Source organism: Convolutriloba macropyga, chromosome 2 (genome assembly GCF_964194025.1).
Source record: "Convolutriloba macropyga chromosome 2, txConMacr16.3, whole genome shotgun sequence".
NCBI lineage: Eukaryota > Metazoa > Xenacoelomorpha > Acoela > Convolutidae > Convolutriloba > Convolutriloba macropyga.
The window spans coordinates 10,925,760-10,941,525 of NC_134469.1; the positions used below are offsets into that span (position 1 = coordinate 10,925,760).

Below are 15,766 nucleotides of genomic sequence, written 5' to 3' on the forward strand. Positions count from 1 at the left end.
TCAAAAACAAGAGGAAAATATGCAACCATCAAACAGCGAAACCAATATTTAACGCTGTCTGCCTTCAAAGGATTTTTTTTCAACCAGCACTGTTTGTAGCAATCGGATAATGTTTTACAAGAGCAGCATTAGTGTGCACTGAGGTAGATTGCTATTCGTATGACTTGTCCTAATTAGTTCCGATGGGTCTCAAATTGAGTTTATATCTAGACTAAAAACGATGTAAAACGAAAACAATGTTTTTGAGGAAAAAGCATAATGCAACAAAGCCTGGAATGGAATTTAAGTATTGACAAAACTGTCCATCTCCACGTAGATCTCCACCTAGATGATAGAATTACAAGAGCTCTTCTCATTAAAGAATCTAAGCAATAACAATATAGCATATTATACTGCTGCACAATCTAGAAAGACTCCGCATATTTAAGAGCTCCAGGGCTGTTGATTTAGTTGGAAAGCACATGGATTGAAATTGATTGAACTTTCGAAAGAACGAGAAATTATACGCTTTTGCATGCAGCAACGGAAAATAACTTCTCGGGCAGAAAATGACGTCAAAAGTTGGTTAGATTTTTGAGTGGCGTTCACTTAATGAAACCTAATCAAAAAAAGAAATCATTAAATATTAAATAATCGGAAAGATTTAAAAACAGACAAAGCTATTCCTCGTTGCAAAGACGTCATTTCGGTGTTCCCGACGCGCAGTTAGCATTAGTAACAACGATTACAAATTTGGTTGAAGTTTTTAAAATTATAAGCAAAAAGTGTAATTTTGTTGTTTTCTCGCAACATCAAAAAAAGGAGCCCAAATGATTAATAAGGAAACAACGGATTCCACTTTCTGTTTTGTGTGAAACTTTGACGCTCTATCCTATTTCAAGCGAAAATTTTTTCAACTTGTGAACTGAACTTTTTAATTGAGTATTCTTTGTTTTGGCGATATCAATTGTTCTTGAGACATACAGCATCAAAGTGCTGTTCCTAAATTGCTTTTTAACTGTTTCGGGCAGCATCGTTTGGTAACTTGCCAATAGTTGAAATCAAGTAAAACATTTTTCAAAAATGGACCATTACCATGTTATATACTGAAAAAGCGAAAAGGGGGCAAAGAGGGCTTAAACAGAGCAAAAAAAGTTCTGTTTGACGAAATGAAAATCATGGTGGTAAAATCGGGAACTTCAAATAAAAAACCTAAGAAAAAAACCTAAGACAAAAAAACCTGGACAGATCAACAGTTCAAGGAATCAAATTGCATCAGTGCATTTCATTTTTTTTTCAGATCTGAATTGAAAGATAAAAAATCTAAGACAGAAAACTGCAGAATAATTATAAATAAAGAATTAGGAGAAATCACAATTGACTTTCTGAGAAAAGATCAAAGTGGTTGACTTGTGACAGCAAACACTAGAGTGCAGATTTTTACTGAACATTATCTCAAATCAAAATAACTATATCAACTTGAATTGCCAGTTCATTGAGACTTTTAATATAAGTGGGATTAAATTTCTTACAAGGCAACCACTTTTTTAATAAATGAGAAAAAACTACAAGTAGAAAACGATCCTTTCGAATGAAACATCAAGTTTTCGACAACGCGACAGATAATACTTTAGAGCATGTCTCGAAAAATTAAAAAAAATATTTAAAAAAATTTGTTTTGAACCGTAGCTATATACCAATAATATTTAAAAAGAAGATGATACTGATCTATAGAGAACTTACTAGAGGAATAACAAAAATAAGTACAGGAGCTCAAAATCTCCGAACCCACTGCTTTTTGATACAAATTGCATGTTTATTTTGTAAAAGCTTGTCGCAAATGATGAATTCGGACGTAATAAATCACACGCAATTAGAAATTTAAAAGAAAACGAAATTAAGATTGACTACAAAGTTAATGCCAAATGATTTTAACGCTCGGGATAACAATATAAGGTCAATTTTTCAAAACTGAATCAACTACTTTTGTATTTTGTCTTAACCATTTCCATTTTGGTTGAGACCTACATCCTCAATAAAATCCTATTGCCAAAATGAGTGCCTATAGTTTTGAGTGAGAGCCGTATCTTTTAATGCATATTGATTGGATTAAAGTAAAAACCTCACCAGCAAGCGATAAAAATCATTTCAGTTGTTTGCAAAGCAGCAATAGTAGTTAAAACGAAACAAAGATCGGCTTACCGGACACATAGAATCACAAGCCCTGAACTCCAGTGAAATGAACTGAAGAAACCAAAGACCTGATCTTCTGGCAGACTTGATGACCAGAAATTTATTCAATTTTCAATAATGAATATAAACTAAAATATAATTATCAGAAAATTACAACTTTTATGACAGAAATTGGAAATTGTGGCTGTTTTAGAACTCTAGTGATATAAAATTCATTGAAATATCACGTTGGAAAAAATCAAACTAGCAGCCCCAGGAAAGCACACACACAAACAAATGAATAAAATTTGTAGCGCCAAAGTAAAAATGGGAAGATGAAATGGCTGGAATAAATCATAATTTGGATATTGTGCCAAAATTGCGAGGACTGGCAGCTATATACATAAAATTTTTAATTGCATGATTAGACGGGTTTAAGAAGGCCACTAGATATCTGTCAAACATCTGGCTGCAAGATGGAGTACAAAAAATACACTTTAAGGACTCACTGCTTTTGAAAAGAAATTGATTTGGTTTTCTGATGACCGATGTGGACAATGAAAAAAAGATGAAACAATTTTTGCGTCAAATGTTTATCATTGAAAACGCATTAAATTTAGAAAGTTTGCTATGAATTTACGGTAAAATGGAAACCAAGGGTAACGTACTAAATTCTGAAAGTTTATGATTTTTTTTGAAAACAAACAGTTTGTGTACAAATTATTGAAGACTAGATTTATAACGAACCCCTTAGATTGAGTAAAATATCCCATGATACAGAGCACATAAGATTCGACAGTAAAGTTCAGACCTAACACCAGAAAGAAGCATCAATAAGAACACACTATGTTAGATCCACGTTCCCTCTCTTTGTTTATGAACAGAGTAGACGATATCAATTTCTTTTTAGCTGGGTCATCATATTTGCCCTTGTTCCAGAAAATTCAAATCAACCTAATCAAAATCAAGTTATTTTCCTCGCTCATGTTAAAAAAGTTAAGAAAATTGGTTGTTGAAATTGTAAAGTTTGTTAAAAATTCGCTGTTCAAATTAAAAATTATCTCTGCTAAAAACAGTAGTATCTCTGTTCAGTAGAAATTATCGTGCTCAGCTGAAAAAATACTAAGTTAAGCAACCAGAAAGGAATTACCTCTCATCTGACTGTCCGAGCAACAAATTTTACAGAATTGAAAGTAAATTGACAATTGACTTGGTTGAAATGATTGTTCATCAAAAAAACAATTCAACAGTTCAAGAAATTAATTTCCATCAGTGCACTTTTTTCAGATATGAAACGTAAAAATAAACTGTGGCCACGTAAGAATAAACACTCGTGATCGAAAACGAATTTAGATCCCCTAATTAGACGCTCTTGAAACATTTCACGTGACTTTGGTTGGCCTAAAAACGTCCGATACCTTCATGGTGCGCGGACTAGCAACATTACCGTAGACCCACGAATTGCAACTACTGATAGCGACTGTGCCAGTCTGTCAAAATCAATGGGAAATCCCTCCGACTGATAGCTCCTGCTGTCTGAAAGTTTAGCTAATAAACAGTGATAAAACTGTTTCAGAAAAAAAGACTCTGCTCAGATTATTGGAGAGAGAAATTACCAGTGATTACATTGTCACAAACCTAAAGGATCTCAGAACGAAAATGTCCTTGAATGAAATAACCCTCATTTGAAATATTTTCATTTGAAATGTTTTGCGCGTTCAAAGAGCTCTGGTGGCTATTTTCTACCAGACTGTCACAGAAAAAAAAATTAATTCTGAACAGTGTCAGAAATCAAACGGAAAACCTCTGATCAGGCCAGCTGTTAACAAAACAACTTTTTCTCAGACCGTTCCAGATCAAATTTACATCCACCCCACCTGGCAAGACTTAATCGAGCTTAGTATGTTTTGTGCGTTAGAAGTGCTGTCAGATCATCTGTGATCAAAAATTTATTTAAGACCCACGCTGAATGCGTTGGAAAAAACTTCCCGGTTTTACTATTTATCTCATAACTTTTAAGTTTTCTGGCACTGATCTCTCACAATTATGCGTTCATAGCTGCAATTTTAGGTAACTCAGATTTTCAGTTAAAATTTACACGATTTTTTAAACCTTTTTGAATGTGCCCTTTTGGGTCAATGGTATGTTTAGGAAACGAGAAACAAAATGGGTTGGCCTGGTAACCGTTTCAGATCGAAACTACTATTAATCAGACCGTCCGATACCCTAAAGAGGGGTCTAGGAAATAAACCCCCACGTAAAAAACACCACTTAACTTCTGATAGGAAATAAACCCCCACGGAAAATAACCCCCAGGAAAATAAACCCCCATTTTAAAATTGAATTTCGGTCCTGATAATTTGTTCGGTTGTGGTAGTTTCATATCAAGTCCCACGGGCCGCTGAGGCATGGCCAAACGCGCTAAATTCTCAGCTCTTTAATAGAAAAGTGGGGGTTTATTTCCTATCTAAATTGAAGTGGGTTTTTTTTTCCGCAACAGCCTACAGAAAATTTTAGCAGTTCTAATCAGACCTAAGAATCTCTACGCTCCGAAATCCGACGAAACTATCGTTCTGAAAAGAACCAATACAGTCCAAAGTATTTGGATTGTAAAACAGTTCCTCTGATTTTAAATGTTATTTCTTTTTCATGCATTTAAGTTTGAATTTGTTTTTGCCCCTCAACAAACTCATCCTCCACTACAATGAACACCCTAATTTTAGTTTTAAACCGGCTAACGTCAGAAAAATTACTCCCCGCGCAGGCCAAGTAATTCTGAGGAGATGCAGCACGGATTCCAGCATTAACAACTTGGCATCAGGACCTTGTAATTTACTGCCTCACAATAGTTATTTTAGCAACAGGATTTATTTCTGAATAAGAGCAATTTTGACCTGAAAACCTTTTGAAAACGCCCCAATTCAGTCAAGCAATTTAGATCTGAAAGCCTGATATAAAACACTCAAATTCAGTCAAGCAAAAATTTTTCCATAAAAGACGCGTTTACATTAATTGCGATAAACTTCGTTCAAGAGCAATTAAATAACAGTTTACTTCTATTTTATCCATTTAGTTATGAGGCTTATCAAATCTTCGCAGCAACTAACAAGGCCAAAAAAGGTTTCTTAAGATGCCGCACATGGTTTCGCATTTTAAAATTTGATTGTGAGCAATTTAGACAACACAAAAGAAGTTATGAAGGAATTCAATCGACAAAACTGGTGGGAAAATGAGGTAAGATCACCGGCTTCAATATAAATGTCACACATTTGGTTCATAGCTCACCAAAATTTCCAGAAATATTAATTTGGTCGCAAGGCAATTTGGTAAGGTCAAAACATACGTTAAAACGGACTAGTATGATCCACTAGCGCACCGAAAGCCACTAAAAAATTAAGGTTGATTTTTGAGATGACAGGCAGAGTCGAGCAGTCAGCTAGAACAATTTTAGGTAGTAGTAGAAATTTAACATAGCCCTTAAGTAAGTTGTGTACATCTAAAGCTATGCAGTACTTTATTTTATCAAGTTTTGTCTAAGGTCAATGTAGGCGCGTAATGGATGATATACTCATATGCCATCACTACGGCTACTTTACGGCTGTTTTCGCATTCGAGCAGAAGTTACAGTTTCAAGAAATTAAAATAGCCGTTTTTGAGTAATACTGTTAGTTAACTACATTTAATCTGCAATTACAGTGTATTTGAGTTCTAAGTACCTGCGACAAAAAGAATTAGGTCATATAAGTTACAGGACTCGAAGTCACCGTAATTCGATGGCCAAAACTCTGAACAAAATGTGTTTGAAAGTCAATAAATTAATATGTAGAAATGTATTTTGTGACATAATAGATATAAACTTCAAACTTCGTTTCATCATAATTTACATAGAAAGTAATGTTTATTTATTCTCAACTTGAAGTTGAGGTGATAGCACCAAATGACATGCAAACTGAAGTGAATAAGTAAAATTCATGATACTCAAAATTGTTGCACCTATAATTTAACACTACCCCATAAAATATTCATTTTTCCTTTCCCCTGTAAACAAAATTCGGGTCTTTCTTAGCTTGTATGAACAATGGGTCTTTTGGATTGATAATGATTTATGATGAAAGTAATTTTCTGATAATCTGAACAATACGGTAAAATATTACCGTAAATACAGCTGGGGCTTAAGGATGCATGATGGGTGTGAGCGGCGTGGGGGGGGGGGGGGGGTAGAGGGGTCAAGTGATGTGGGTAGGGTTGTTGGAGAGCAGGACAAGAGGGGAGTCCAAATCGCCGGGTTGGAGGAGGGTGGACGGGGGGAAACTTCGGTTCAGAGGTCAAAGAATCTTCACAGAGACTTTTCAGACTAAAAGTAAGCCTGGTCAGTACTAGTTGCTTCCACCCCTAACCGTTTTTCTCCTACCAATTTTTTTTTGTTAAATTATGGGATAGTGTTGTACAAAAAACGAGAGCCAAGGGTATCAAATCTAACTTAACGTGTTCGACGGAGCTTCAAACTCCTAGATGAAACAGCACGTGAAATGCATTGATTTATTTAACAGATTTATAAACTAAGTTTCAAAGTTTCGTTATAAATTAATGCTCGCTTGGGTGTTCGTGGGGTTCCGATTTGAATGTCATGATCATAATCTAATACAGATTGCGAGTCTGTTCAACAAAGAGTGAATGAGAGATAGACGAAACAGGGCTAGGTGCTCAGTTTGTTTTGGTTCTACTAGTTGAAAGTGGATGCTTTATCACTGCTAAATCCCGTTTCCACGCTCTGAATACCTGAAACAGTGAAAATGGAACCATTTGACCAACAGAAGACCTAGCTGTCTGAAGTTTAACACACAGTAGAGCTGCGTAGTATCTTTGATACCCTCTTTCAGTTCGTAAATTGCATCACGTTGAGGCGGTGGGAGAAAAGACTCGAAAGCAAGTGAAACAGTTCACACAAAATTATCACATCATCACAGTCACAAAAAGCACCAGGAAACTGATTAAAAACTCTAGAAAAAACGTTGTTCGCTAGCAATTGAACAATGACAGCATAATATTGAGAAGTTCTTAGTCATTAATAAGTCATTGTTCTCTATGCAAATAATGGGAAGAATCGATAGAATGGGATAACCAGGCAATTTCTCTAAGATAAGGCTGCTCTTTTTAAACCCTTTCAGACACTTCGTAGAGGTCTTATTAGGTATACCAAGGCAATAATCACGCTCAAGCCACAAACGCAGATAACGATAACTGAACACGCTCACCAGCTGCAGTTTTTCCTACAAAAGTAGGAAAACTAGCAGCACAAATCTGATCACGTGAAGAGCACACGGTTCATCAATCATCATTGGTGCTGACAAAACTACGTAACTGAAAATTCTGAACAGTCATCATCAACAGGTCGATTTTGCTTTCATCAAATTCCACATCTCAGAGTACAGAAATTTCTTATGTTACAATGTATCACTTAAACACAATTCGGCTGATCACAAGCAAAGCGTTCTTATCAGAAAGCGAGAGCATTAATTTTAATGATAATCGAGTATCATTCTTCATTCAATGATCTTTGAGTTTCGATGTCAGTTGATGAAACTTGAAGCAGTGTGAACTCATTTTCAGATTGTTACACTTTCTTAATTTGATCAGTAATATAACCCACCAGAATCAGGCGGTGAGTAAGGAATGAATGAACAAGAATTGCGATATCTTGCTTGCAACTTTACCTGTACAGTAAGAGTTACCGGCGACGTCCACTTTTATGACGCTTTTCTGCACAATTTAAAATTAGTTGTTGTTAACCAAACAATTTAGTGTCATCCGTTATTCAATTCGATAAACTTTGAAAGAACCGCCTGTCATCCAGCGGCTTAATCTAACAAAGTGTGGAGAGATTTAAACCTCGACATGATGGTTCAACGAAAAATAGTATGATAACTCTCTTCTTTTGCTTATTTTTTTCTATCTTTTTAAAGCCGCTATGTAGGTGATAGCGCCAAGTGCTATGAAGAGTTATCGTTGCAATTTCCTTTCTTATAAAGGCTTATAATTGCAGGTTTTTGCTAAGTGCTATTCGGAGCGCGGGTTCGGTAAAAACGCTCTTTTCTGCTATAAGGTTTAGGTATTCAAACAAGCAACTGAACTGGAATGAACAGAATCTAATTTATGAATTTCAAAATATCAAAGGTGTGCCCTATGAATTTACAAAAGAGTTTTTCAACCAGTCAAAATTTAGCATCGACATATTACGACTATTTAGAAAAAGCGGAGGCGATGAGTTTCGAACCTACGCGGGAATATCCCATTGGATTTCAAAATATTAATGGCGTGCCGTATGAATTTACAAGAGTTTTTCAACCAATCAAAATTTCCAAGCATCGTCATAATAGTCGAACAAAGTTATTTGTTCATTATCCACACATTAATTATTACTATGGATTTATTGGCAAAATTGACGCAGTTATAAAGAATAGAATCTCTCGGTTTTCCTTCTCCAGCACAACGCATGTATCATGGTATTATCTTTATCGGAGCATATTATCAACCACTACAAATATCTAAATAGAAAACTAATTGAAACATATACCTACCAACGTCAACCAAATTTAGAGCTGGGGGGGGGGGGGGTAGCTTAAAAATCTTTGATGGGTCCAGGTTGGCTGACTGACATCTTAACCATTCAGCTACAATAGCTTTGCTTTCATTTCGCTCACAATCGCTTTTAGCAACGCATTTAATTTCAGAACGAGAGGAAACTAGATCACACAAAATAGAAAAAATAAAGAGTTAAAAAGTCTCACAAGAAGTCAAAGAATGTTTCAGAACAAAAACGCAAAAACCGTAAGCACGAAAAAATTGGCACGAAAAAGACCAGCAAATAATTGCCTCAGACTCCGTTCGAGAGCAGTAAAACTTAAATCTCGTGTAAGTTTAAAACAGAAGATCTCTGCAATGCCAGAGATAAAAAGTCACTAGGCGAAAGTCCTATGTCACTAGGCGAAAGTCACAGTCAGTGAAGTAAGTCAGGAGTCAAACGTGAAAATCGTGACTTATGTAAAAACGTGATCAAAAGGTAAAACGATCAAAAGGTGAAAAAAGGAGAGCGCCTCTATAATCGCCGTTGTGAGGCTGAAAGCGGCTATTAACAATTGCATAAAAGACCTGAGCAGAACAATTGACACGAGATTCACGTCTTTAAAGTGCGTCAAAAGCAAATCAAAAGGGTCCCCCTGATCTTAACTCCGCTATCATTACGTCAACAAAATTGGCAACAAACGTCGTTTGAGGGAACCAAGGACATCAAAAATGATGCTTAGCTGTATCTCCGTGGAAATCGGAAATGCATCGTGGAAAAACATCTAGTCTTGTCGTTATTTCGTTTTGACACCTTATCAATTTCTTGAATCAACAATGCAACAATCTTTTCAATCTATTGTAACTATTAGCATTCCATATTCGGATAGAGAAATTTTTCACTCGTCTTTTAGCACCATCTCTCTATTGATCATGTTCCATTTCTTTTTCAGTACTCAGTTTTTAATTCGAGAAGCCTTAACAAAAAGCTGTTTTATTATTCTCGATTGAGTACAGAACAAATATATGAATCAATAACTCACAAGCTATCAATTACTATCTTGCAATATGAAATCGCGACCATTGCTTATTGTTCTGAAATAACCATTTCACTACTTTTGTATACAAGTTTCAAAAAGAACTTTTGTATACCTGGCTCAAATACAATTGAAAACAACAATCGAAAGGAGCTACGAAATTTTGCTAGCGATCAGAAGGGCAACGATCCTTAAAAAGGCGGCAAAAGTCTAAAATAACTAAAAACTCCAAAATCATCAATCAGAACTTAACAGAACAAAGTTATATCAAAACTTTTAATGTACCCTAACGCGATCAATTATATCATCGTAATAACTTCGATATATCATGCAACTCAGAAACTAGTAAAAAACATAGCCGGCAGATTGCCGGAATAGCTGCGAAAGAATAGACCTGCGTGGCGTAAAATAGAGATAGAAACAGCCAGATCTATATTGAAAAAAAAAATCGACGCCGCTCAAAAAGCTAGGTAAAAAAAACATTCAGCGACAAATTAAAAAAGCTTGTTAAAAATAATCCCGCAGAAGTCTCTTATTAGGTAAATGTGCTGAACACATGAGTTCCTTTGACCTTAAACAAATTCGAAATTAAACTTAAGTTTTAAAGTGCAAAAGTCATTTTATTGAGTGAGGTAAGTCACCTATGATCAAAATCTAATCACGCAAATAACCTAAAAACTTTTTGCTAAAGAGAGTGAGAAATGACGTCACGCGCGCAAACTCCGTTAGTGAGAGGAGGAAGTCATTCAGAAAATTTGACTTTTTCAGCTTTGCTGTGTGAACAAATGTAAAACGAAATGGATTGACAGACAACGTAACAAAAAAAACCAAGAGCACCGCAATATAGCTCCGCTCAGCTTACAGCTTCGCAGCTATAAAAAACTACATGGATTTAGCCCGAAATTGATCAGCCGCAATACAATCAAAATAAGCATCGATATTCGGACAGATCTTTTCCATCGTTTTTGGACACCCTTAATTGATCAGTCCCATTTTTTTCAGTATTCAGTTTTTAAACATAACCGACTAACGTCGGGCGAATTGGACCGGCGAGCGGTTGGATCTGTCAGTGGCTAGCTACGGTTTAGTGAGGCTAGCTTTAGTTTAACTGAAGGAACGTGAGGAGAGGGTAATAGATGATGGCATCACGCCACCCACATAACAGCAGCTGAAGTGAGAGAGAGAGAGAGAGAGAAAGTACGAGAGATAAAACGCCAACAAAAAAGAAAAGGGAATAAACCCCAACCAACCAACAGAGAGAGAGAGAGAGAGAGAGAGAGAGAGAGAGGAAAATTTTCCATGATGAGATTCGACTCCGCAACTTCTAGTTTTCTAGCCTTGTTAGTAATTAAATCATATAAAAAACTGAAAGTGCAAGATTCAAAAAAAGTTTCAACATTTCGCGGGCAAAAATGTTCATAACCAATTTTGTGTCATGTAACCCATCTGCAAGACTTAAAAAGTTTTGTTGGCCAGTAATGATCGTTAAAAACCAGAAAAGGACAAAAATAATCAAAAATTTTCAAAATAATTTCAAATTTTAACAAAATCTTGCAAAAATTTGGGATATCAATATCTTCAGACCCATTTCAATGTCCTAAGCGACTATGCAGAAACCCTATTTCAAGTCTTAAACAGTATCACAGGCTCATAAAGATCCATTAACTTGGAACAATAAATTTCCGAAAATTTGAGAAAAATTTAAATGTTCTCAAACAATGGCTAAAACTCGAGTCACTAAAATATTGATAACCATTCCATTAACTCTAGCAACTATGCATCAGCATATTATCAGACTTGGAGGACGCCCCTGGTGACGAAAAAAATAAAAAAAAAACTTGAACTGCAAATATTAAAAAAAGTTTAAAATTCGTGATAAAATCTTGAAAAACATTTCATTACATCTAGAAACTATGCAGTAACCTATTTTCAAACTTAAGAAGAGGTTCCTTGGCCCTTGAGGCTAGAAATCTAAAAAAATGACTAAAATTTTTAAAAAACTAGAAATTGAAAATTTTAGAAAAAAATTGCTAAAATTTGTGATATTAAAAAGTTAGAAACTATTCCATGGCCAGTAAAAACTTATTATCGAACTCTTGAGGAGGTTTTATGACCCCTGAGGCTGAAAAAAAACCTGAATAATGATAATAAATTTAAAAAAATGAAAGTTGCAAATTTTTTCAAAAATGCTAAAATTCGTGATGTTTAATTGTTTAAAACATTCCATTACATCTAGAAACTATTATCAAACCCTAGAGGAGGTTCCCTGACACCTAAAAATGGCAAAAAACACAAAATTGCAACATTTTGGGCTGAAAAAATCCTAAAAATGACCATTTAACCTTAAACTACGGCCTTCCCGGTAGCTTCATCACAATAAGCACTTGAAGCACTACTAAGGCGGCTAAGGGCCGTTAACTAAACTTAATGCCCACTGGGCGCTACCTGTTATTATGTTTTTAAGCACAAAAAGTCAAATGGGTCAGACGAAAAATCGCATTAAAAAAGACCGACAGGACTGAAATAATTGCTACAAACTTCGTTTGAGAGCAATTAATAAGAGAGGCCGTTACAAAAAGATGTTTCATTATTCTTGATTGAAAACAAAACGAGCAAAAGAAGTTCAAAAAATTACTAACTCAAACGCTATCAATTACTATCTCTCAATAAAGAATCCCAACCATTGCTTTTTCTTCTGAAATGAACCGTTTGCACAACTTTTGCATACAAATCTTAAAAAAACCATTGTAGACATGGCTCAAACTGTGTTTAAAAACGAGGGTGAAAAGGAGCTACGAAATTTGCTGGCGCTCAGAAAGGCGACGATCCTTAAAAAGGAGGCAAAAGTAAGTCTAAAAAACAGTGAAAAGAACTCTAAAAACGAGAATCCCAAACTCAAGAAATGTCTCAGCAAACGTCGATGCTTCGTACAATTCACAAAGCGTTGAATTTTCAAACAGAGTTAATTCTCCTGAATTTACCCCGGAAATCGATCACAAACAGAAAAAGGATAAAGCCAAAACAAAACAATTATCATATCCGACATATTACCAGAAAATACCCACGTTTGACTTCCCTTTGCTTGCATTGGCTTTTAAATAAGCAAAGACAAGAAAAACCCGATTAAGAACGATTTGCTTCAAACAACTGGCGGCATGTGGACCAATTTAAAATGCTTTAGCAGGGGCCATTTCCTACATGCCTTCAGATGACTTTATAGGAGTCAATAACTTTACCACAAAATCAACTTTGACTCACTTTTCATTTCATTTCATTAGTAAACTCCCGCAGATGAGGTTAAGCTGAATGACGAAAAAATCTGAATAACGGAAAAGTTAGGCGGGTAAAATCTCATTGACAAAGGGGCAAAAACCAGTAAAAATACCATGAACTCGAAAAATTAACATCGCAGCAATTTTCGATAATTCGTACAACACACAAACTAGCGTTGAATTTTCAAAGCAAGTTAATTCTCTTGCGTTTAACCGGAAATCGATAAAAAACACGGAACGGTTAAAAACTAACGCAAAAAAAATATCGACAATTGCCACGTTTGACCCCACTTTGTGTGCAATGGGCTTTAAAAAAGCGAAGACAAGAAACAAAAACATAGCCACCAGATTGCCGGAAAATAGCCCCGATAAACGCCTCTGGCCTTCCATGGAAATGAAACAACTAAAGAAATAAGATAGACAGATTGACCACCAGTCCTTTAATAGACCACTAGACTTTTTGGGTTGGATTTGGACTGTCATTTTTAAAGAGACACATACGCTCTATAAGGAAAAAGCCATAATAGATATTTTCAAAATTAATATTCGAAATCAAACTCCAGACTCTAATACTCAAGAATTTGGGCATTTACGTTTGGCACAACATAGATGCACACTATTGATCTATAAATGGTAAATGTTTATAAAATTTATAGTTCATTAAGTCAGAGAGATAAGACACACGATTGACATAAAAGTAGAACAAATGACGTCACGCTCACAGATTTTAACTGTAAAGCAGTAGAAGTCACTGAAAATGAAAAACTCAATGGTCACATGAATTATCAATGGAGACGACGAATTAAAAAAGCCACGATGTTCCCAATAATAGCCGCTATAGACGATTGCATCCAAACCACAGGAATCAATTTTAAAATGATTCGGCAGGGGCCATTCTCTACGTGCCTTGAGACGACTTTAATGGAGTCAACAAGACTTTATTGAAGTCAAAACCAAACACAAATCAATTTCCCCACGCTTCATTTGACTTTTACTAGTAAACTGCCACAGATTAGGTTCAGCTGAAATAAACTCTGATTGCAAGTTATCACAAAAAAATCAGGTTAGACGTAAAAAAATTTAAATGAAGAAGGTCGGACAAAAACATCGAGACCAAAAATAGTTCGTACAGCAAATTGCATACGGCAAAAAGGCACTGAAAAATAGCAACAAACTCCTTTTGAGAGTATTGACGAAAAGCATACACTGCAGATTGCGGTTATAAAACATTTAGTGTAAAACGAACATTGAAAGAAAATAGCCCTAAAAAGACAGCAAAGGCCCGTAGTTAAAAAGAATAATGGGACCAAAGAACAAAAAAGTAGTCAACAAAACATTGAAAATCTGATTTCAAAATCTTTTCTTAAATTTAAACCAAACAACTTTCGATAAGTCCTCGCCGGAAAGCATGTATAGTCCTACAAAACTCCACGAAAACGCTCAAAGGTTAAATCAAAATCTTTAAAAATGGACCTTAACTCGATCAATTATGTCATCATAATAAGTTAGTATCATGCAATTCAGAAACTAGTAAAACGATATGGGTTTAGATCATAATTGATCAGTCGCAAAACTGTTAAAAGCTAAAAACAATGCAATCATCATATCAGGCAGAATGCTGAAAATGGCCAGGTTGGACCATATTGATGGGCACTGGGCATTGAATAACCAAAGATATGTAAACATAGCTGGCAGATTGCCAGAAAATAGCCGCAATAGATTCGTAGATCGGCTGACTAAAAAAACAGTTAAAAAGACAGACAAAAAAATTCGTCTTTTCATTGAAGGCTGATCTGTTATCTTTTGATTAAAAATCTGTATAAGTTCTTGCTGCCTCTATTAGCTGATCTCAAATAACCTTCATTTAGAGTGAAACACACCCATTTGACCTTATCTCTTTGAATTAAAGTAAATAAAAGTCATATTTAAAGTGAGGAAGTCATTTTTGAGAGTGAGATAAGTCAAGTGTGACCAAAAATTTAATCACGCGCATGAAAAAAACTCGCTCCACTAAGAGCGAAAAATGACGTACCACATGCAATTCAGTTGAAATTGCATGAACGAATGAACAAAAAGTGGCTGTGACGTCATATGGTCGTAACAAAAATCATGACGACGAAATAAAAAAACCAAGAGAAGGCCAATAATAGCCCCAGCTATCGCTGTGCGGCTATAAAAAATAACTGATTAAGTAGGACTATTTGTCTACACTAAACGGCGGGTGGGCATCTTCTCTATAAAACTTGAGCAAAGGCCATTATGTACATTACATTAGATGGCATTACATGAGTTAAATTTACAACACAAAACTCTGGCTTAAGTTAAATTAAGTTAACTTCGGCTTAAGTTAAAAACTTTGGCTCAAGCTTAATTAAGTTAAATTGAAAAATTCTAGTTCTCCGCACTTTTGATTTGACTTTCAGTAGTAAATAGTCGCAGAGTCAGCTTAGCTGCATTAACTTCTGAATGCAAGCTATCGCCAAACAACACCTAAAATGTGTATGACAAAAGAACGGTCAGAAATTTTTTTTTTTTTGTAAAAAATCAAGAAAGACAAACAGGACTTACTCAAAAATATTCAAAAACCTCTTTTTGAAAAACATTCAAAACGATTCAAACACAATATTCGATTGGGTTTAGATCAAAATTGATCAGTCGCAAAACTGTTAAAAGCTAAAAACAATGCAATCATCATATCGGGCAGAATGCTGAAAATGGCCAGGTTTGACCATATTGATGGGCACT

General features: G+C 35.4%; 1 protein-coding gene across 3 annotated transcripts in view; it reads right to left on the reverse strand.

The window, feature by feature from the left end:
* Positions 1-5,946: 5,946 nt before the first annotated feature.
* Positions 5,947-15,766, reverse strand: part of LOC142356404 (uncharacterized) — a 272,147-nt gene continuing 262,327 nt past the window's right edge. For 2 of the 3 annotated variants that reach the window (XM_075408335.1, XM_075408324.1), the window contains exon 19: positions 5,947-6,930. In XM_075408335.1, coding sequence (XP_075264450.1) covers positions 6,875-6,930 — 56 coding nt within the window. In that variant the 3' untranslated portion in view covers positions 5,947-6,874. Of the gene's footprint in view, positions 6,931-7,865; positions 7,912-15,766 lie in introns of all 3 variants that reach the window. The other variant, XM_075408329.1, reaches the window with a different exon arrangement.